Source organism: Haliotis rubra, unplaced genomic scaffold, assembly GCF_003918875.1.
Source record: "Haliotis rubra isolate DU_JTF1 unplaced genomic scaffold, ASM391887v1 Scf1853, whole genome shotgun sequence".
NCBI lineage: Eukaryota > Metazoa > Mollusca > Gastropoda > Lepetellida > Haliotidae > Haliotis > Haliotis rubra.
Window position 1 is genome coordinate 60,442 of NW_025765840.1, and position 23,329 is coordinate 83,770.

The following is a 23,329-nucleotide window of genomic DNA, read 5'->3' on the forward strand; positions in this document are numbered from 1 at the left end:
ACAATAGATTTTCTTAAAAACATCTTCCCGATTGAAGACAGAGAGGAAAGGAACATGCTATAATGTGTTTGCAACATAAACAACATCGCCACTTCTATTTTCTAATAACCACATACCATAAACGTGTATGATTCATCTTGCGACAGCTATCTCGCCTCAACAAGTCAAATCGTTTCATTGTTGCTGCCAAACGAAGTCGAATGCAGAAAAACGGGGTTCTGTGACACTCGCTGTTGTAATACCAAATCTGGGCAGGTTACTCTGCTTAATGCTATCTCTAAAGATAAACAGTTTTTACATTTCCATTGCTTTCCGTGTATGTTTTACAAAGGGGATTTTTTTCTTTAATACAATATTGCCTTTTGACCGAAGATTGATTTGTCTCCAAATTGTGAAACATAATTTTCAAATTATTTCCTTATACGGGGATGCATCTCAGCCGCAGTTGTCATTACCTGTGCAAGTTGAAAACTCTGAGTGTCAGATTTCATGCAAGGAAGGTCTAGTTAGTGCACTTTGTTGATCTATTACAAGATATAGTTTAAGCAAAAATAGCAATGTGAACAATACGTAGCAACTTACCATTTCAATCATGATTATACCCACAGGTATCTATGGTGAGGTGGGGCGGGGTCTGGCGAGGCGGGGTAGTCTAGTGGTTAAAGCGGTCACTCGCCACGCCGAAGATCCGGGTTCAATTCCTTACACGGGTACAATGTGTGAAGCCCATTTCTGGTTTCCCCTGCCGTGATGTTGCTGAAATATTGTAAGAGTGGCGTAAAACTCACTCAAAGTCACATAATCAGATTGCTTTCTTGGAATTCTTGAGCATGATCACACGAGTGCTGAAATAGTGAGGTGATAGAACATGTTGGCCCTTGTTTATGTAGGGACTAGCCCACTTTCTAAAATCAGTGGGCCATTTGGCCCGTTTTGTGTAAAGTTGGATGCATCCCTGTCTAATCTCAATGCAAAGTTCCAACACTGCAAATCCTGAAATACATGTGTTGTTTTGGGGACCCAAACATTTAGATTTTGTTTTCATTGTTTTATGAAACAAGAACCTTTCGTTCATTAGCTGATTTTTGCATGAATGTCCCACTGATCAAGAGCTGACAATGAAGATTGTTAAATGAGTAAAGTCGTGTTGGGGAAGGCATTCTGTTGAGGATGTACACGAGCTATGTACATGTATGTCGTTACTTAAGCCGTACACTATACCAAACTGTACTGTGTATTTATTGGATACAACGGATACCAAGGCAGATTTACAAGACACCAAGCCCGACAAGGTTAGCTTTCGTCACATATCAACACTTCTTTGTTAGAATTGACTTTGTTTAATCATAAGGAAATATCTGTTTTGTCATGGAAATTGAACTTTCTTGTTGAGAAGTGGTGGACAAAACATACAGGGCAATCATCAAGGATTTTTTTTCAACAGACTATTTTATGTAGCACAGATAGCAGACAGTTAGGTCCAAGATATGGCATATTCAAAACCATAAAGGATCTTGGTGCCGTTGCACAAAACAACCTCAGCGCTACGATTACCTTAAGTCTGTGTTAAGGTATGGGAGTTAGGTGACCTTAGCGCTACGATTACCTTAAGTCTGTGTTAAGGTATGGGAGTTAGGTGACCTTAGCGCTACGATTACCTTAAGTCTGTGTTAAGGTATGGGAGTTAGGTGACCTTAGCGCTACGATTACCTTAAGTCTATGTTAAGGTATGGGAGTTAGGTGACCTTAGCGCTACGCTTACCTTAAGTCTGTGTTAAGGTATGGGAGTTAGGTGACCTTAGTGCTATGATTACCTTAAGTCTGTGTTAAGGTATGGGAGTTAGGTGACCTTAGCGCTACGATTACCTTAAGTCTATGTTAAGGTATGGGAGTTAAGTGACCTTAGTGCTAAGATTGCTTTGAAGAACGTCATCCTGGTTGTATGTAAAGGCTACCATTCAAAAAGGTATGTGGATAGATCTTTATTGCAATTGATGTGATGTTTCAGGTGTAGATGCCAACACCATTATCATTTGCTTGATAATGGTCTTATGATCTGCAGGGAAATGTCACACCTATTGCAATAAAGAAATTGTGTGTCCATAAAAAGTGTTCCTCTTCATCATGCCAGCTTGTAAATGCCATTTGAAAGGGTCCTCTTTTTCTTGAAACATTGTTTTCTTGCAGAGATGACTTGGGCAAAGACATAGAAGTGGCATTCAGTACTATGGAGGATGTGGTTGTAGAAGGCCAACATTCAAAATTAGCCTTGCATGAGTCCAAATGATGCATGATACTCAGTTTGATTGATCTCATTTTGTGAAGGGACATTTATCCAAATATTCGACCCAGTTCTTACCCTTTCAGTTTCAAAAGCCTAATGCTGTCTGTTTTGTAGCATCAAAATATTTTTTTCTGAACATCCTTTTGCTTCGATTATTTACCTGTTGCAACGAGTATTTTCTAATTACTTTAATTATTATCTCTTTGCAATTTCGCGTTGTTTCAATTTGATGTCGAAACCTTGAAATTTTGAGTATTTCCTCATTGCTTCGAAAATATTTCCCCATTACTTCAAAACAGTTGCAGCAATGAGTAAATAATCGAAGCAGAGAGAAAATAATCGAAACGAGAACTGAAAAATATGTTTCATGTAACTAAAGTGTCGGCGCTTTCATATTCAGAAGTATCAACCAAATTGTGCTGTTTGTCCAATGCCTGAAAGCTGATAGAGAGAATGGAGGATGTTTGGGCTGAACATGAACTTATACACTGCCATGAAGTAAGCAGCTTGAGCTGGTTGACTGAGAAGCATTGTTCGGTCTCTCCGTCTGTAACAGGATGCTGCCAGAATTGTGTTTGTGTTCACGCAATACTATCTCTCTTTGTTCTTTATTAAACTGCTCTAATTACTTTCACAGTTTAAGATGTTTCGGTGGCATGTTTGTCAAACTACCTAGGTATTGTTTTCTTCTGTCAAGTGTCAATGCTGATGTTTTTCCAGATTTTAGCTCAAAGATAAATGTGACTAACTTGATACGGGCAAAGTTAAAAAAAGAGTAAAATCCAAGGTCCTGAGATTTGGCATTAAATTATTGTGCATCAAATTGAACGTCTATGCAGTTAACTTCAGTTGTTTCAAGGAGTAAGGATATTATTTTGTTGGGAATATTTGGTGTTGCTGCCTGAACTATACTATGCCAGGGGCGGATCCTGATGGGTATGGGGGGTTGGGGTGCGCAGCCACCCTTCTCCCCAGAAAAAAATTCCCTGAGGAGCATTTCCCCCCTAACCTTGAGACTTCATGATTTATGTGCACCCTGAATCCGCCCCTGCATGCGATGCATTGTAGTTTTACAAACATTTGTTTTTGCCTGTATACACTTGTTAGAATTGTTAGCCTAGTGACTTCACACACCACAGAAATAGAATCATTTGTACATGTCCGATGTTTGTGAAATATTTTAGAATAAATAGCTTTTTATTTTGATCTTCGTGTTGTGTTTATTGATATATACCCAGTCTCAGGACGTTTCTATTCAAGGAGGAGGATGTCAAGCTGTGATGTTATTTGAAGCCGTGGACCTATCGCGGTCCAGTGATGACAGGAATGGCCCTATTTGTTGCCTTATGTATTGTGTGTCTTCAAGCCTTAATGACTGAACTTGATGCTTACGTTATCGACCACTGGGTTGCCTTGTTTACAGGACTGTTTGCTCACTTTGTACTTGATCAACAGTCTCTCCCATTGATTTATGTAAAATATTCAAACTATATCTCAGCTGTCAAATTATCAAGTCTGGACCAGACAATCCACTGATCAACAGCTTTTAAACTCTACATCCACCCAGTAATTGAATAATTAAACGAGGCTTACCTGTAAGGTGAAGTTTGATTGAGATTCTCCGAGGCATCAGGGAACAGTGAGGTCACGTGAGATTGCGCGTGAGGAATTGGGTCAGTCTTTAAAGCGTTTGCTCAAGGAAATGACGTTAAAACCTAGCTGAATAAGCTGGGAGGGGGGATGAGGCACGTGACCTCACTGTTCCCTGATGCCTCGGAGAATCTCAATCAAACTTCACCTTACAGGTAAGTCTCGTTTAATTATTCAATTCTCCTTCGGCATCAGGTCAAGTGAGTCCCCGTAAGACTTCAAAGCATGTCCAAAGAGCAAACAACAAGAAGTGAATATCCACAAGTCTTTAATATCCAATATTTCACTTCTAGCTAAACCGGTTGGACATTCTCAAACAAGTCACAGGTGTTAATCTGTCTTGCTAGTCTTCGACAGAGAAAGTACTGCTTGACCAAAGGTCTGAACCTGCTCTACAGGTCTATGATAAAACCGAGCAAACACATCTGCAGATGCCCAGCCTGCAGCTGACATGATGCACTGAATCTGTACCCCCTGGCTAAGCGCTGCACTTGTAGACGCAGCTCTGGTACTATGCCCTGAATACTTAGTAATGTCAATGCCAGCACCACACAGCACTAATTTGAGCCATCTGGAAATAGTCTCTCTAGTCACCGCTTTATACGGCTCATTAAAACTAACAAAAAGTTGCTGGTCTTTCCTCAAATGTTCCGTCCTCTGTAAATATGCATCTAGGCATTGAACAACACACAGCTTCTCATTATCAAACGTCTCAAGTTCTATAGGCTGTACATGCACCCCTGGTCTTGACTGTTTGACTAAACTAGCTACAGAAAAAATTACTTTGTCATCTACTCTATTAATATGATCTAAGCATAGTGACTGCAGGGATTGCACTCTCTGACCACTAACTAAAGCTAACAACATATTTAATTTTAATGTTAACATTCTAAGAGATAGATCTACATTTCTCCCTAGGGATTCTAAGTGGTCCAACACTATTTTCACATTCCATGTCATCTGATACTTAGGCAGATTAAATGTTCCTCCGAGATCTGACAAATGCACCACAATGATGTTCGACTAAATGTTCCTCAGAGATCTGACAAATACACGACACTGATGTTCGACTAAATGTTCCTCCGAGATCTGACAAATGCACCACATTGATGTTCGACTAAATGTTCCCCAGAGATCTGACAAATACACGACACTGATGTTCGACTAAATGTTCCTCCGAGATCTGACAAATACACCACATTGATGTTCGACTAAATGTTCCTCAGACATCTGACAAATACACGACACTGATGTTCTACTAAATGTTCCTGAGAGATCTGACAAATACACCACATTGATGTTCGACTGAATGTTCCTCCCAGATCTGACAAATACACGACACTGATGTTCGACTAAATGTTCCTCAGAGATTTTACAAATACACCACATTGATGTTCGACTGAATGTTCCTCAGAGATCTGACAAATACACCACATTGATGTTCGACTGAATGTTCCTCAGAGATCTGACAAATACACGACACTTATGTTCTACTGAATCTTCCTCAGAGATCTGTAAAATACACCACACTGATGTTTGACTAAATGTTCCTCAGAGATCTGACAAATACACGACACTCAGTTCTACTGAATGTTCCTCAGAGATCTGACAAATACACCACACTGATGTTCGACTAAATGTTCCTCGGAGATCTGTAAAATACACCACACTGATGTTGGACTGAATGTTCCTCAGAGATCTGTCATATACACCACCCTTATACATTCACGTGATCACTAAATATTCACATTATAGATTTCTGTACAAAACTTCAACATCAAAGAAAACATAAAACAGGGGTATCTATATATAAACAGGTGTATCTATATGTATTGGTTCAAATTATACATAACTGCAGATAAACACATTGTTTGATTTTTCGTGAACAAAAAATCGGAATTAATCGATACAGATTAATATAATCACATCACATCATGTACTATCATCGGTCGTCTATTTAGGAGATAAACATCATGTGTTGGCCAATTTGCTCATTTGTGACGTCAATACGACTTTACGTCACAATATTATTTGAATGACGTCACCACTGCCGACGACGCAACAATACAATGGTTGTCTATTTTTGGGTGCTTACCGGACAGATGAAAGGTGAACATGCTCAATCCAACAATAATATACATAAGTTATGTCACAATGATCAACTCGGATCAAGGCGAGGTGAAATTGGGTTTAACGTCGTGCTTGAGAATATTTCGCTCATATGACAACGTGCAAGCGTGTGTATGTGGATGTGCGGCTGCTTGTACAAGCCCAGACTTAAGCTGGTTTTATAGTTCTAGCCCACTGAGATACCATGCCGCAGTGAAGCATGAATACTCCACTCAGACACAATATACTGACTCCGAGCTGACCAGTCCTTGTTGTACCCATTAATGCCGAGCGCCAGGCAGGGACCAACAAGTACCATATTTTAACGTCTTTTGGTAACGCTGTCGGGGATCGAACCCGGTACCTTCCGCTCTCCGGGCGGACGCTTTAACCACTACACCATGGAGGCGGTATTAACTCACTCACTCACTCAAATTTTCTTGGGCAATGCTTCTGCATTGACGTACCCTGAAGAAGGTAGGGCAGGACCCTGAGTTGTGTCAGTAGGGGGTCCAGTGAAGGTTGTTGGGGGCAGTGCGTTGGTGATCGGTGCTTGACCGGAGTTGTTGACCAGCGGGACCAGAGCTACTTGATACTGCACGGGAACGGCGTTGGCTGCTGTGCGTTGGCCGAGCTTATTGGTGTTTATGCAGATTACAATTATCACTAGTAGCAAAAAAAATGCGCCACCAATCGAGCCCCCAATAATGACTCCGATATTAGAACCTGTAAAATATGATGATACACAAACATTAGAAAATACACGGTTATTTGTGTAAGAAACATGTACCAAGGCATCTGAGGCGCAAAGCTTGATTTCTCACATCCCTACTCAAACACGATGCTATACGTTGTGTTTGGCTCACAGCCGTAGTTGTGTAACAAGTACAAACAAGTGTGTAACAAATACAAGTATCTAACAAGTACAAAATATACAAATATTAAAATGTTCTGGAAAAAGCAATCTATTTTAATATGTCTTGTCTTATGTTCCTGTTTGGAATCAATTAAGAACACCTTAAACAATAATACAATTGTCAGTGAAAAGGTTTACACTTTCACAAGTCCATGATTTAGTTATAGTCACCACTGGGTCATGGGTCAAAAGTAGTTCCTATGCAAATTAGCCAAGTCTTAATGAGGTCAGGTCTGCTGTCTTGTCCTTGGTTTTTATTGGCTGAAGATGTGCAGCATCTTGATTGGATGCTGAATTTAGTTGCATTTGGAAAGTGTGAAGTTTGTTCACTTGCTGTCTTTCTCCCAACCTGGCAAGGTGGTTTGAAAGTCATGGGTGGTGGATTGTGACTTTGGTGAATTACAGGTTAGTTACATTTGGTTTTATATAAAAGGAATAAACTACAAAAATATGTTTAATTGTTGAAAGGTTAATTCAGTATTTATTGTAACTGAATTTATGGCTTTTGGTGGAGGTATATTTTGACCTATGGTTAGAAATTGTTGGTGTCAATAATTTCACTTACAATTGATTCAGATTAATGTTTGAGTCCAAACAGTTTGTACGTTTACTTTGCTGGTGAGAATTAGCATTTACATGCTAATTAAAACATGCATATTTTAGGTTCTTGGTGTTTTGTTGGTGCCTCACAACATGTGGCCAGTTTGAAGCAAGTTGTCCCATAGATGGTAAGACACGTTGATGTTTCATTGTTTTGAAGATGCCAAAGGTGTTCCATAATTCCTAAGGATCTTAATATGAACCTGAACCATTAATTTTGTGATGTCAGTTTGTTTTGAGTTATTTTTATATGTTCAATGGTAGAGCTGTGATTGTTAATTATCTGAACAATGTGCAATGAAAAGAATGAATGTGATAAAATAGGTATTTTGATGGAATGTTATATATTCATATACATTGTTTCAAACTAGTATTATTATATACAAACTACAGTAATAAAAAGGAACTTGCAGCCTCAACGGAGTTGTGTCATTGTAAAAGAGCCATCCCCGTTACAGTTGCACTATGGCCACCAAAGACTTAAATAATATCTACGTTGTTTGCTTTCGATCAGTTTTCTCACCATTAAATATAGCGTTCCTGTATATTGTTACACTTAATTTCATAAAGGCGAGACATCGTGGATCTTTAAGGTTCTTCAGTAATGGCTCTGTTTCTGCAAGGTTCAGGGATGGTGGAGTAGCCTAGTGGTTAACGCGTTTCACTCGTCACACCGAAGACCCGAGTTCGATTCCCCACATGGGTACACTGTGTGAAGCCCATTTCTGCTGTCCCTCGTCGTGATATTGCTGGAATGTTGCTAAACGCGTCGTAAAACTAACTCACTCACTCACTCTAACCTCTCCTAAAGGGTTATTGTTGAAATGATCACATTGCAGATCCAACTCACATGTACACACAGACCCATATGCTTCCATACTTTTTGAAATGATCACATTGCAGATCCAACTCACATGTACACACAGACCCATATGTTTTCACACTTATTCAAATGATCGCATTGCAGATCCAACTCACAGGTACACACAGACCCATATGTTCAAATACTTATTGAAATGATCACATTGCAGATCCAACTCACATGTACACACAGACCCATATGTTTCCACACTTATTGAAATGATCACTTTGCAGATCCAACTCACATGTACACACAGACCCATATGTTTCCACACTTATTGAAATGATCACATTGCAGATCCAACTCACATGTACACACAGACCCATATGTTCAAATACTTATTGAAATCATCACATTGCAGATCCAACTCACATGTACACACAGACCCATATGTTTCCACACTTATTGAAATGATCACATTGCAGATCCAACTCACATGTACACACAGACCCATATGTTTCCATACTTATTCAAATGATCACATTGCAGATCCAACTCACATGTACACACAGACCCATATGTTTCCATACTTATTCAAATGATCGCATTGCAGATCCAACTCACATGTACACACAGACCCATATGTTTCCACACTTATTCAAATGATCACTTTGCAGATCCAACTCACATGTACACACAGACCCATATGTTTCCACACTTATTCAAATGATCACTTTGCAGATCCAACTCACATGTACACACAAACCCATATGTTTCCATACTTATTGAAATGATCACATTGCAGATCCAACTCACATGTACACACAGACCCATATGTTTCCACACTTATTGAAATGATCGCATTGCAGATCCAACTCACATGTACACACAGACCCATATGTTTCCACACTTATTGAAATGATCACATTGCAGATCCAACTCACATGTACACACAGACCCATATGTTTCCACACTTATTGAAATGATCGCATTGCAGATCCAACTCACATGTACACACAGACCCATATGTTTCCACACTTATTGAAATGATCACATTGCAGATCCAACTCACATGTACACACAGACCCATATGTTTCCATACTTATTGAAATGATCACTTTGCAGATCGAACTCAGATGTACACACAGACCCATATGTTTCCATACTTATTGAAATGATCGCATTGCAGATCCAACTCACATGTCCGCAGAGACCCATATGTTTCCATACTTATTGAAATGATCACATTGCAGATCCAACTCACATGTACACACAGAAACATATGTTTCCATACTTATTGAAATGATCATATTGCAGATCCTACTCACATGTACACACAGACCGATATGTTTCCACACTTATTGAAATGATCACTTTGCAGATCCAACTCACATGTACACACAGACCCATATGTTTCCACACTTATTGAAATGATCGCATTGCAGATCCAACTCACATGTACACACAGACCCATATGTTTCCACACTTATTGATATGATCACATTGCAGATCCCACTCACATGTACACACAGACCCATATGTTTCCATACTTATTGAAATGATCGCATTGCAGATCCAACTCACATGTCCACAGAGCCCCATATGTTTCCATACTTATTGAAATGATCACATTGCAGATCCAACTCACATGTACACACAGACCCATATGTTTCCACACTTATTGAAATGATCGCATTGCAGATCCAACTCAGATGTACACACAGACCCATATGTTTCCACACTTATTGAAATGATCACATTGCAGATCCAACTCACATGTACACATAGACCCATATGTTTCCATACTTATTGAAATGATCACTTTGCAGATCCAACTCACATGTACACACAGACCCATATGTTTCCATACTTATTGAAATGATCGCATTGCAGATCCAACTCACATGTCCGTAGAGACCCATATGTTTCCACACTTATGAAATGATCGCATTGCAGATCCAACTCACATGTCCATACAGACCCATATGTTTCCAACTAATTGAAATGATCACATTGCAGATCCAACTCACATGTACACACAGAAACATATGTTTCCATACTTATTGAAATGATCATATTGCAGATCCTACTCACATGTACACACAGACCGATATGTTTCCACACTTATTGAAATGATCACTTTGCAGATCCAACTCACATGTACACACAGACCCATATGTTTCCACACTTATTGAAATGATCGCATTGCAGATCCAACTCACATGTACACACAGACCCATATGTTTCCACACTTATTGATATGATCACATTGCAGATCCCACTCACATGTACACACAGACCCATATGTTTCCATACTTATTGAAATGATCGCATTGCAGATCCAACTCACATGTCCACACAGCCCCATATGTTTCCATACTTATTGAAATGATCACACTGCAGATCCCACTCACATGTACACACAGACCCATATGTTTCCATACTTATTGAAATGATCACTTTGCAGATCCAACTCACATGTACACACAGACCCATATGTTTCCATACTTATTGAAATGATCGCATTGCAGATCCAACACACACGTACACACAAACCCATATGTTTCCACACTTATTGAAATGATCACATTGCAGATCCAACTCACATGTACACACAGACCCATATGTTTCCATACTTATTCAAATGATCACATTGCAGATCCAACTCACATGTACACACAGACCCATATGTTTTCACACTTATTCAAATGATCACTTTGCAGATCCAACTCAGATGTACACACAGACCCATATGTTTCCACACTTATTGAAATGATCACATTGCAGATCCAACTCACATGTACACATAGACCCATATGTTTCCACACTTATTGAAATGATCACATTGCAGATCCAACTCACATGTACACACAGACCCATATGTTTCCATACTTATTGAAATGATCGCATTGCAGATCCAACTCACATGTACACAGAGACCGATATGTTTCCACACTTATTGAAATCATCACTTTGCAGATCCAACTCACATGTACACACAGACCCATATGTTTCCACACTTACTGAAATGATCGCATTGCAGATCCAACTCACATGTACACACAGACCCATATGTTTCCACACTTATTCAAATGATCACTTTGCAGATCCAACTCACATGTACACACAAACCCATATGTTTCCATACTTATTGAAATGATCACATTGCAGATCCAACTCACATGTACACACAGACCCATATGTTTCCATACTTATTACAATGATCCCATTGCAGATACAACTCACATGTCCACACAGACCCATATGTTTCCACACTTATTGAAATGATCGCATTGCAGATCCAACTCAGATGTACACACAGACCCATATGTTTCCACACTTATTGAAATGATCACATTGCAGATCCAACTCACATGTACACATAGACCCATATGTTTCCACACTTATTGAAATGATCACATTGCAGATCCAACTCACATGTACACACAGACCCATATGTTTCCATACTTATTCAAATGATCGCATTGCAGATCCAACACACATGTACACACAAACCCATATGTTTCCACACTTATTGAAATGATCACATTGCAGATCCAACTCACATGTACACACAGACCCATATGTTTCCATACTTATTGAAATGATCACATTGCAGATCCAACTCACATGTACACACAGACCCATATGTTTTCACACTTATTCAAATGATCACTTTGCAGATCCAACTCACATGTACACACAAACCCATATGTTTCCATACTTATTGAAATGATCACATTGCAGATCCAACTCACATGTACACACAGACCCATATGTTTCCATACTTATTACAATGATCACATTGCAGATCCAACTCACATGTACACACAGACCCATATGTTTCCACACTTATTGAAATGATCGCATTGCAGATCCAACTCAGATGTACACACAGACCCATATGTTTCCACACTTATTGAAATGATCACATTGCAGATCCAACTCACATGTACACATAGACCCATATGTTTCCACACTTATTGAAATGATCACATTGCAGATCCAACTCACATGTACACACAGACCCATATGTTTCCACACTTATTGAAATGATCGCATTGCAGATCCAACTCAGATGTACACACAGACCCATATGTTTCCACACTTATTGAAATGATCACATTGCAGATCCAACTCACATGTACACATAGACCCATATGTTTCCACACTTATTGATATGATCACATTGCAGATCCCACTCACATGTACACACAGACCCATATGTTTCCATACTTATTGAAATGATCGCATTGCAGATCCAACTCACATGTCCACACAGCCCCATATGTTTCCATACTTATTGAAATGATCACACTGCAGATCCCACTCACACATGTACATGTACAATACAGACCCATATGTTTCCATACTTATTGAAATGATCACTTTGCAGATCCAACTCACATGTACACACAGACCCATATGTTTCCATAAATGATATTGAAATGATCGCATTGCAGATCCAACACACATGATCGCACAGACACAAACCCATATGTTTCCACACTTATTGAAATGATCACATTGCAGATCCAACTCACATGTACACACAGACCCATATGTTTCCATACTTATTCAAATGATCACATTGCAGATCCAACTCACATGTACACACAGACCCATATGTTTTCACACTTATTCAAATGATTGCTTTGCAGATCCAACTCAGATGTACACACAGACCCATATGTTTCCACACTTATTGAAATGATCACATTGCAGATCCAACTCACATGTACACATAGACCCATATGTTTCCACACTTATTGAAATGATCACATTGCAGATCCAACTCACATGTACACACAGACCCATATGTTTCCATACTTATTGAAATGATCGCATTGCAGATCCAACTCACATGTACACAGAGACCGATATGTTTCCACACTTATTGAAATCATCACTTTGCAGATCCAACTCACATGTACACACAGACCCATATGTTTCCACACTTACTGAAATGATCGCATTGCAGATCCAACTCACATGTACACACAGACCCATATGTTTCCACACTTATTCAAATGATCACTTTGCAGATCCAACTCACATGTACACACAAACCCATATGTTTCCATACTTATTGAAATGATCACATTGCAGATCCAACTCACATGTACACACAGACCCATATGTTTCCATACTTATTGAAATGATCCCATTGCAGATACAACTCACATGTCCACACAGACCCATATGTTTCCACACTTATTGAAATGATCGCATTGCAGATCCAACTCAGATGTACACACAGACCCATATGTTTCCACACTTATTGAAATGATCACATTGCAGATCCAACTCACATGTACACATAGACCCATATGTTTCCACACTTATTGAAATGATCACATTGCAGATCCAACTCACATGTACACACAGACCCATATGTTTCCATACTTATTCAAATGATCGCATTGCAGATCCAACTCACATGTACACACAGACCCATATGTTTCCATACTTATTGAAATGATCACTTTGCAGATCCAACTCACATGTACACACAGACCCATATGTTTCCATACTTATTGAAATGATCACATTGCAGATCCAACTCACATGTCCACACAGACCCATATGTTTCCACACTTATTCAAATGATCACTTTGCAGATCCAACTCATGTACACACATAGACCCATATGTTTCCATACTTATTGAAATGATCACATTGCAGATCCAACTCACATGTACACACAGACCCATATGTTTCCATACTTATTACAATGATCACATTGCAGATCCAACTCACATGTACACACAGACCCATATGTTTCCACACTTATTGAAATGATCGCATTGCAGATCCAACTCAGATGTACACACAGACCCATATGTTTCCACACTTATTGAAATGATCACATTGCAGATCCAACTCACATGTACACATAGACCCATATGTTTCCACACTTATTGAAATGATCACATTGCAGATCCAACTCACATGTACACACAGACCCATATGTTTCCATACTTATTGAAATGATCGCTTTGCAGATCCAACTCACATGTACACACAAACCCATATGTTTCCATACTTATTGAAATGATCACATTGCAGATCCAACTCACATGTACACACAGACCCATATGTTTCCATACTTATTGAAATGATCGCATTGCAGATCCAACTCACATGTACACACAGACCCATATGTTTCCACACTTATTGAAATGATCACTTTGCAGATCCAACTCACATGTACACACAGACCCATATGTTTCCACACTTATTGAAATGATCACATTGCAGATCCAACTCACATGTACACACAGACCCATATGTTTCCATACTTATTGAAATGATCGCATTGCAGATCCAACTCACATGAACACACAGACCCATATGTTTCCATACTTATTGAAATGATCACATTGCAGATCCAACTCACATGTACACATAGACCCATATGTTTCCACACTTATTGAAATGATCACATTGCAGATCCAACTCACATGTACACACAGACCCATATGTTTCCATACTTATTGAAATGATCGCATTGCAGATCCAACACACATGAACACACAGACCCATATGTTTCCATACTTATTGAAATGATCACATTGCAATTCCAACTCACATGTACACACAGACCCATATGTTTCCATACGTATTGAAATGATCGCATTGCAGATCCAACTCATAACCACACAGACCCATATGTTTCCATACTTATTGAAATGATCACATCTGCAGATCCAACTCACATGTACACACAGACCCATGTTTCCATGCCGGTATTGAATGATCGCATTGCAGATCCAACTCAGATGTCCACAGAGACCCATATGTTTCCACACTTATTGAAATGATCACTTTGCAGATCCAACTCACATGTACACACAGACCCATATGTTTCCATACTTATTCAAATGATCACATTGCAGATCCAACTCACATGTACACACAGACCCATATGTTTCCATACTTATTGAAATGATCGCATTGCAGATCCAACAGACATGAACACACAAACCCATATGTTTCCACACTTATTGAAATGATCACATTGCAGATCCAACTCACATGTACACACAGACCCATATGTTTCCATACTTATTCAAATGATCACATTGCAGATCCAACTCACATGTACACACAGACCCATATGTTTCCACACTTATTCAAATGATCACTTTGCAGATCCAACTCACATGTACACACAAACCCATATGTTTCCATACTTATTGAAATGATCACATTGCAGATCCAACTCACATGTACACACAGACCCATATGTTTCCACACTTATTGAAATGATCGCATTGCAGATCCAACTCACATGTACACATAGACCCATATGTTTCCACACTTATTGAAATGATCACATTGCAGATCCAACTCACATGTACACACAGACCCATATGTTTCCATACTTATTGAAATGATCACATTGCAGATCCAACTCACATGTACACACAGACCCATATGTTTCCATACTTATTCAAATGATCCCATTGCAGATCCAACTCACATGTACACACAGGCCCATATGTTTCCATACTTATTGAAATGATCACATTGCAGATCCAACTCACATGTACACACAGACCCATATGTTTCCATACTTATTGAAATGATCACATTGCAGATCCAACTCACATGTACACACAGACCCATATGTTTCCATACTTATTGAAATGATCGCATTGCAGATCCAACACACATGAACACACAGACCCATATGTTTCCATACTTATTGAAATGATCACATTGCAGATCCAACTCACATGTACACACAGACCCATATGTTTCCATACTTATTCAAATGATCACATTGCAGATCCAACTCACATGTACACACAGACCCATATGTTCAAATACTTATTGAAATGATCACATTGCAGATCCAACTCACATGTACACACAGACCCATATGTTTCCATACTTATTCAAATGATCCCATTGCAGATCCAACTCACATGTACACACAGACCCATATGTTTCCACACTTATTGAAATGATCACTTTGCAGATCCAACTCACATGTACACACAGACCCATATGTTTCCATACTTATTGAAATGATCGCATTGCAGATCCAACTCACATGTACACACAGACCCATATGTTTCCATACTTATTGAAATGATCGCATTGCAGATCCAACTCACATGTACACACAGACCCATATGTTTCCACACTTATTGAAATGATCACATTGCAGATCCAACTCACATGTCCACAGAGACCCATATGTTTCCATACTTATTGAAATGATCACATTGCAGATCCAACTCACATGTACACACAGACCCATATGTTTCCATACTTATTCAAATGATCCCATTGCAGATCCAACTCACATGTACACACAGACCCATATGTTTCCATACTTATTGAAATGATCCCATTGCAGATCCAACTCACATGTACACACAGACCCATATGTTTCCATACTTATTGAAATGATCACATTGCAGATCCATCTCACATGTACACACAGACCCATATGTTTCCATACTTATTGAAATGATCACATTGCAGATCCAACTCACATGTACACACAGACCCATATGTTTCCATACTTATTGAAATGATCACATTGCAGATCCAACTCACATGTACACACAGACCCATATGTTTCCATACTTATTCAAATGATCACATTGCAGATCCAACTCACATGTACACACAGACCCATATGTTTCCATACTTATTCAAATGATCACATTGCAGATCCAACTCACATGTACACACAGACCCATATGTTTCCATACTTATTGAAATGATCCCATTGCAGATCCAACTCACATGTAAACACAGACCGATATGTTTCCACACTTATTGAAATGATCACTTTGCAGATCCAACTCACATGTACACACAGACCCATATGTTTCCATACTTATTGAAATGATCACATTGCAGATCCAACTCACATGTACACACAGACCCATATGTTTCCACACTTATTGAAATGATCACATTGCAGATCCAACTCACATGTCCACACAGACCCATATGTTTCCATACTTATTGAAGTGATCACATTGCAGATCCAACTCACATGTACACACAGACCCATATGTTTCCATACTTATTCAAATGATCCCATTGCAGATCCAACTCACATGTACACACAGACCCATATGTTTCCATACTTATTCAAATGATCACATTGCAGATCCAACTCACATGTACACACAGACCCATATGTTTCCATACTTATTGAAATGATCACATTGCAGATCCAACTCATATGTACACACAAACCCATATGTTTCCATACTTAGGCATTCGTGTAATTGTCCGTCTCATGGTTACTTCAAGTTAATACCATGACAATGAGGTTGTAAATGATATGTTCCACTTACCACTGGATTTATGATTGATTTCACTCGAATACGTCATCTTGAACCCATCATCAACACCAGATGAATCTGACTTGAATTTCAGGAACATAACAGGACCAGAACTGTCTTCGATATATGTATTCTTTCCACACAGGCGACCAAGTGATTGGGCATTAGAGTCCGGCCCTATAAAATAATGAATATATGAATCATTCTTTTCTTCAAGCTAATGCAACCCGTGAAGATCCGGGTTAAAATTGATCTTCAGTAACCCATGCTTGTCCCAAGAGGTGACTAACGGGATCAGGTAACATGCATTCCAATGTACTGTGTAGTATATTAATATATCAAATGATGTCTGGACATATGTGGTTTTACACAGCATCATTCACCTAGTCAACTCCGCATCTTTCCAAAGACCAATGACCCGTGATCTTCAATAACCCATGCTTGTCGTAAGAGGCGACTAACGGGATCGGATGGTCAGGCTCGCTGACTTGGCTGACATATGTCATTGTATTCCCACTTATAAAGAAGGTTTGGAATAGTTTCATTGATTGCACCTTTTTTATTTGATAAATCTTTATATGGAACATCGCATCACATTCTGTTCGGATGTGTTTATATCAACCCGGTTAACTCCTCAGTCAAAAAGTGATCCAAGACCGCTAAAAGGAATTGACTATTTAGAGCAATGTTTGTTGTCATGTATATCAGATATAGACGTTTCAGATATTCGTTTCATTTTGATGGGGGATTTTAATTCAAGGACGGGAGACCTTAGAGATTTCATCATTCACGATGACAACCAACCTATACCTTGTTTGGAAGATATGGAATATAATGCTGACAATTTTCACCATCCCAGGAATAATGTCGACAATATTATAAATTCGTATGGACGAGATCAGATAGATTTGTGTTGCGCTCACAACATACACATGATGAATGGGCGAAGTAGATCTGACCCTCGGGATGACATGACTTGTTTTTCTCACAATGGCTCCAGTATGGTGGACTACTGCTTATGTTCAACTGATATATTTGACATGGATCATGACTTCATTGTAGAAACTCGTTGTGAATCTGACCACCTACCCATCGTACTTACCTTGTGCATACCACCTACTCCCCACAGATGTGATGGGGACAGTGACAGTGTGCAACGTTTGTTAAGATATAGGTGGACAGGAGAACAGAAACCATTCTTTGTTGAACACTTAAATGCATAAATACAGCCCTGGCATTATATGGACTTGAGAACTTTACAAATGACGTCGTTCTCGTCACGATATGGCTGAAGTATTGCCGATGTGACGTTAAATTTTAACTCACTCACTCACTCACTCACTCACAAATGACGTCATTGAGGATATCAATGACGCGGCACATAAGTTAACAGCATGTATAACATCGTGCGCAGATAGATGTAACATGCGATGTTTTGGAAACCCTTCACCAAACAAGCCCTACGACACCAGCTGGTATGACGAAGAATGTAGAAACATGAAGCAGCTGAAATATACTAACTTAGATTGTTTAGATCAACTGGGGAGCTACATTTTTGGTCAGAATTTCGAAGTCTACGAAACTCATATCGACAGCTATGTCGCACCAAAAAGGAAAATTATGAGGAAAATATGGTGAACCTGCTATCGTCTAATTCTAAGAACTCAAAGTTGTTTTGGAGCCAAGTTAAACGCCTAACAACGGATAAATCAACTGATATCAACTCTATATCGGCAACACAGTGTGTCGATTACTTCGAAAAAAAAGTAATGAATATAAGTCAAGAGAATACGGATGAAGACCATGTGAGAGGAGCCAGTAAATTTCTTGAAAATCTGGATGAACATAATTGATGTGCCTGCAATAATGATACCATAAATAATACTCTGAACTGTGAAATCAAGCATAATGAAATTATTGATGCCATTGACAATCTGAAGGACGGTAAAGCTCCTGGTCCTGATGCAGTAACTCCAGAAATGATCAAATGTTGTAAAACTGAACTATTGCCATTTTTTTTATGCATTGTTTAATAATATTTTGAACAGTGGCAATTTTCCTATAGAATGGGCTAAAGGACTGGTTTTACCGCTTCACAAGAAAGGCAAGAAGACAGAGGTTAATAATTATAGAGGGATGACGCTTAGTCATGTCATGGTGAAATTATTTACGTTTATATTAAACAAGAGGTTGACAAGTTTTTGTCATCAGTATGACAAGATTCCAGAGTCTCTGGCTGGATTCTGTGCTGGATATAGCCCTGTTGATAATATTTTCAGTTTACAGTGTCTGGTCCAAAAGTATCTCTCGAAAACTAATGGTCGTTTTTATTGTTTATTCGTTGATTTCAGAGAGGCACTTGATTCCATTAATCGTAAATTAGTGTGGATCTCAGTTTTAGTAAAGGTATTCATGGTAGAATATTTACAGTATTATTGGACATGTACTCCAAAGTTAAATCTGCTGTTAAACTGTCAAATAGTTCCATTTCCTATTATTGTGATACTATAAGTGGCGTAGAACAGGGGTGTATTTTAAGTCTTTTGCTGTTCTCTCTTTTTGTTGTTGATTGGAAATATGTTACAGGAATCGAATGTCCGAGGTACATTTGTTGGTCAAGAATTTCGTGATATTTTATCTTTATTTTATGCTGATGATCTGTGTTTGTTTGATGATAGTGTGATTGGTCTAAAGAGAAAAATAGATGTATTGGAGCAGTTTAGTATCAAATGGGGTTTGGATGTCAATTTAGATAAGACTGAAATTTTAGTTTTTAGAAATGGTGGCAAGTTACGGTTTTCTGAAAAATGTATGTTTGGCAATAAAACTATTAAGACATCGACCTATTATAATTATCTTGGGTTAACGTTTTCTAACATGTTATGTTGGTCAAAGGGTCTTGAAGATCTTGTTCAAAAAGCATTAAAAGCCCTAGTATCCGTTAAACAATTAGAGTGTAAGTTTCAGAATATTTCTTCTTTAGTTTTATTCAAGATATTTGATGCTCAGATTAAGCCAATCTTACTCTATTCTAGTGAAGTGTGGGGTCATTCAAAGTTTGAATGCATCGAGCGTTTTTCATGTTAGTTTGTAAATATGTTATTGGTGTAGGTAGTTATGTGTCTAATGTTGCTGCACTTGGTGAATGTGGTAGATATGGCTAATTTGTTGATTGCCATAAAAAGATGTATTCAGTATTGGTTAAAGTTGCTATCAATGCCTAATCATAGATATCCTAAGCAAAGCTATCTCCTGTGTAAATCTTTCGACGACTGCAATCGTGTTACATAGGCTTCAAAGGTTAAAATATTACTGTTCTCTCATGGTTTTGGATTTGTTTGGATCTCTCAGGAAGTTGGTAATTGTTCTTTATTTCTTAGTAAGTTTGTGCAAAGGGTTAAAGATTGCCACCAACAAGATTGGTTTTCTAAAGTTTGTGAATCAAATAAGTTATGTTCTATCAAGAATATAAATCTCTGTTGAATATTATTTATCCACTCTAAAGGATCGCGAATTTATAAGGCTTTTATTTTTGCTAAGATCTGGGGAATTGCCTTTAATGATTAACGTTGGTAGACGTTGTGGTATTCTTCGCGATGAACGATTTTGTAATTTATGTATGAATGGATATATAGAAGATGAATACCATTTTCTGTTAATATGTAAAGTTTATTCCATTTTAAGACAAAAGTATATTCCTGAAAATGTCTGGAAACATTCCTCTATTTATAAATTTAACATGTTATTAAGTTGTGACAAAGTGAATGTCCTAATTAACTTAGCAAAATGTGTAAAAGAAGCTTTAAGGTTAAAAAGTGCTTAAAAGGTGTATCTTACCATTTTGTCACTTGCATTATTGTTTTGTGAGTTTTTGTACTTGGGCCTATGGCCTTTATAATAAGTTTGAATTTGAATGCGCAGATCGATGCTCATGCTGTTGATCACTGGATTCTCTGGTTCAGACTCGATTATTTACAGACCGCCACCATATAGCTGGAATATTGATGAGTGTGGCGTAAAGCTAAACTCACTCACTCTAGGAAATGGAAGAAGACGTTCTTCACGTCATCCATTCGTTGCATTAGAGTCATTTAGATCATAACCTCGAGACTGGACAACAGTGGAACTTGGTACCTTCTTCTGGTATGAATACACACAACCGCCTACTTTCGCCTACTCTTTGCAAAACGACGAATATAGTGAACCCATTTTCGAATTCTCCGATGCACCTCCGCAATTTGATGTGAGTGGGGTATAAAAAAAATTCAACTTCAAGAATGTGCTTCAAGATATAGAATTAGTTATCCGTCTGACTATTGAAACATTACCAAACGCCTACTGAGGGTCGTCCCCTTACCATCAAACGCCTCCACATAGTCACGAATGCAGCCATTTGACCTTTCCAGTCTTGAGAGTTTTAACGCTTGATCTCAACGTTGCTGAAGTCTCTAATACTACGGTAATCTTCCAGCTGACCCTCGGCATTACTGGAATATAGAATATACACATATAGTGCTATTATACTGCATCTGTGGAAACAATGAAGGTAGACCTCGGCATTACTGGGAATATACAACATACATATAGTGTTATTATGTCATCTGTGGAAACAATGAGGAAGGTAGACCTCGGCATTACTGGAATATACAACATACATATAGTATTATTATGTCATCTGTGGAAACAATGACAGAACCTCGGCATTACTGGAATATACAACATACAAATAGTGTTATTATGTCATCTGTGGAAACAATGAAGGTGACCCTGCGGCATTATGGAATATAGAATATACATATAGTGTTATTATACATCTGTAGAAACAATGAAGATAGACCTCGGAAAATTACTGGAATCCATATACAACATTCATATATAGTGTTATTAATAAAATCTGTGGAAACAATGAAGATATGGAGCCTCACGCATTACTGGAATATACAACATACATATATTATTATTATTGTCATCTGTGGAAACAATTAGGGTGCAAATCAATCTTTAACAAATTGTAAGAAGCACTGATCTTTCTTCAAGACCATAAAGCATTTCTAGAAATTCTCCGCTTGTATTTCTTCACTTTTTCAGGCATGGAATGAATGGACGAGAGAATGAATCGTATGTTACTTTATGCCGCGTCAACAATACTCCAGCTATTCGCAACGAGAACTAGTAACTATAGATTCAAGCAAAGCAATGCACATAAAATCACACGATTACTTCAAACGCGGATGAGCATCCATGATCAGACAATTTCAAAATATCAGTGCATCATCACGGATATAAGCAAAATCTATATCTCCTAAGAAGTCTAATTTCTTTTTTAAAAGATATAAATCTGTATGGCTGAAATTGTGTAAAAAGTTGTTTTGGTCAGAAACATTAACGTATGTTTGATGTATCAATGCCAGTAACCACATAATCTGAATACTGTATTATAATTCTGACTTCAACAAGGAATACGACACAGGAACATCACCGCCCTTTAAGACGAAAGAGCAGTAAAATGTGGATGTCCCATGCTTTATCAGTGGTATGTTAAACAAGTTTCACAAGTTGGCAAACAGGCGGCTCATAGAAGCAATCGTCTCCCTTGCGGTAACAAAGGGCGATCATGAGACGTTTGTGTTATTGTCTTTGAATACCACTTC

General features: G+C 38.4%; 1 protein-coding gene and 1 long non-coding RNA gene across 2 annotated transcripts; both read right to left on the reverse strand.

Moving 5' to 3' along the window:
- Positions 1-1,440: 1,440 nt before the first annotated feature.
- LOC124273892 lies at positions 1,441-2,282 on the reverse strand. The gene is made up of 2 exons (XR_006897767.1): positions 1,902-2,282; positions 1,441-1,589 (listed from the first exon to the last, which is right to left on the reverse strand). It is a non-coding gene; the product is annotated as an uncharacterized LOC124273892 (long non-coding RNA).
- Positions 2,283-6,452: 4,170 nt separating this feature from the next.
- On the reverse strand, positions 6,453-22,053 carry LOC124273890. The gene is made up of 3 exons (XM_046709234.1): positions 22,036-22,053; positions 17,691-17,855; positions 6,453-6,769 (listed from the first exon to the last, which is right to left on the reverse strand). The coding sequence occupies exons 2-3, from the start codon at positions 17,776-17,778 to the stop codon at positions 6,474-6,476; spliced, it is 384 nt and encodes a 127-aa protein (XP_046565190.1). The 5' UTR covers positions 17,779-17,855; positions 22,036-22,053; the 3' UTR covers positions 6,453-6,473.
- Positions 22,054-23,329: the final 1,276 nt, after the last annotated feature.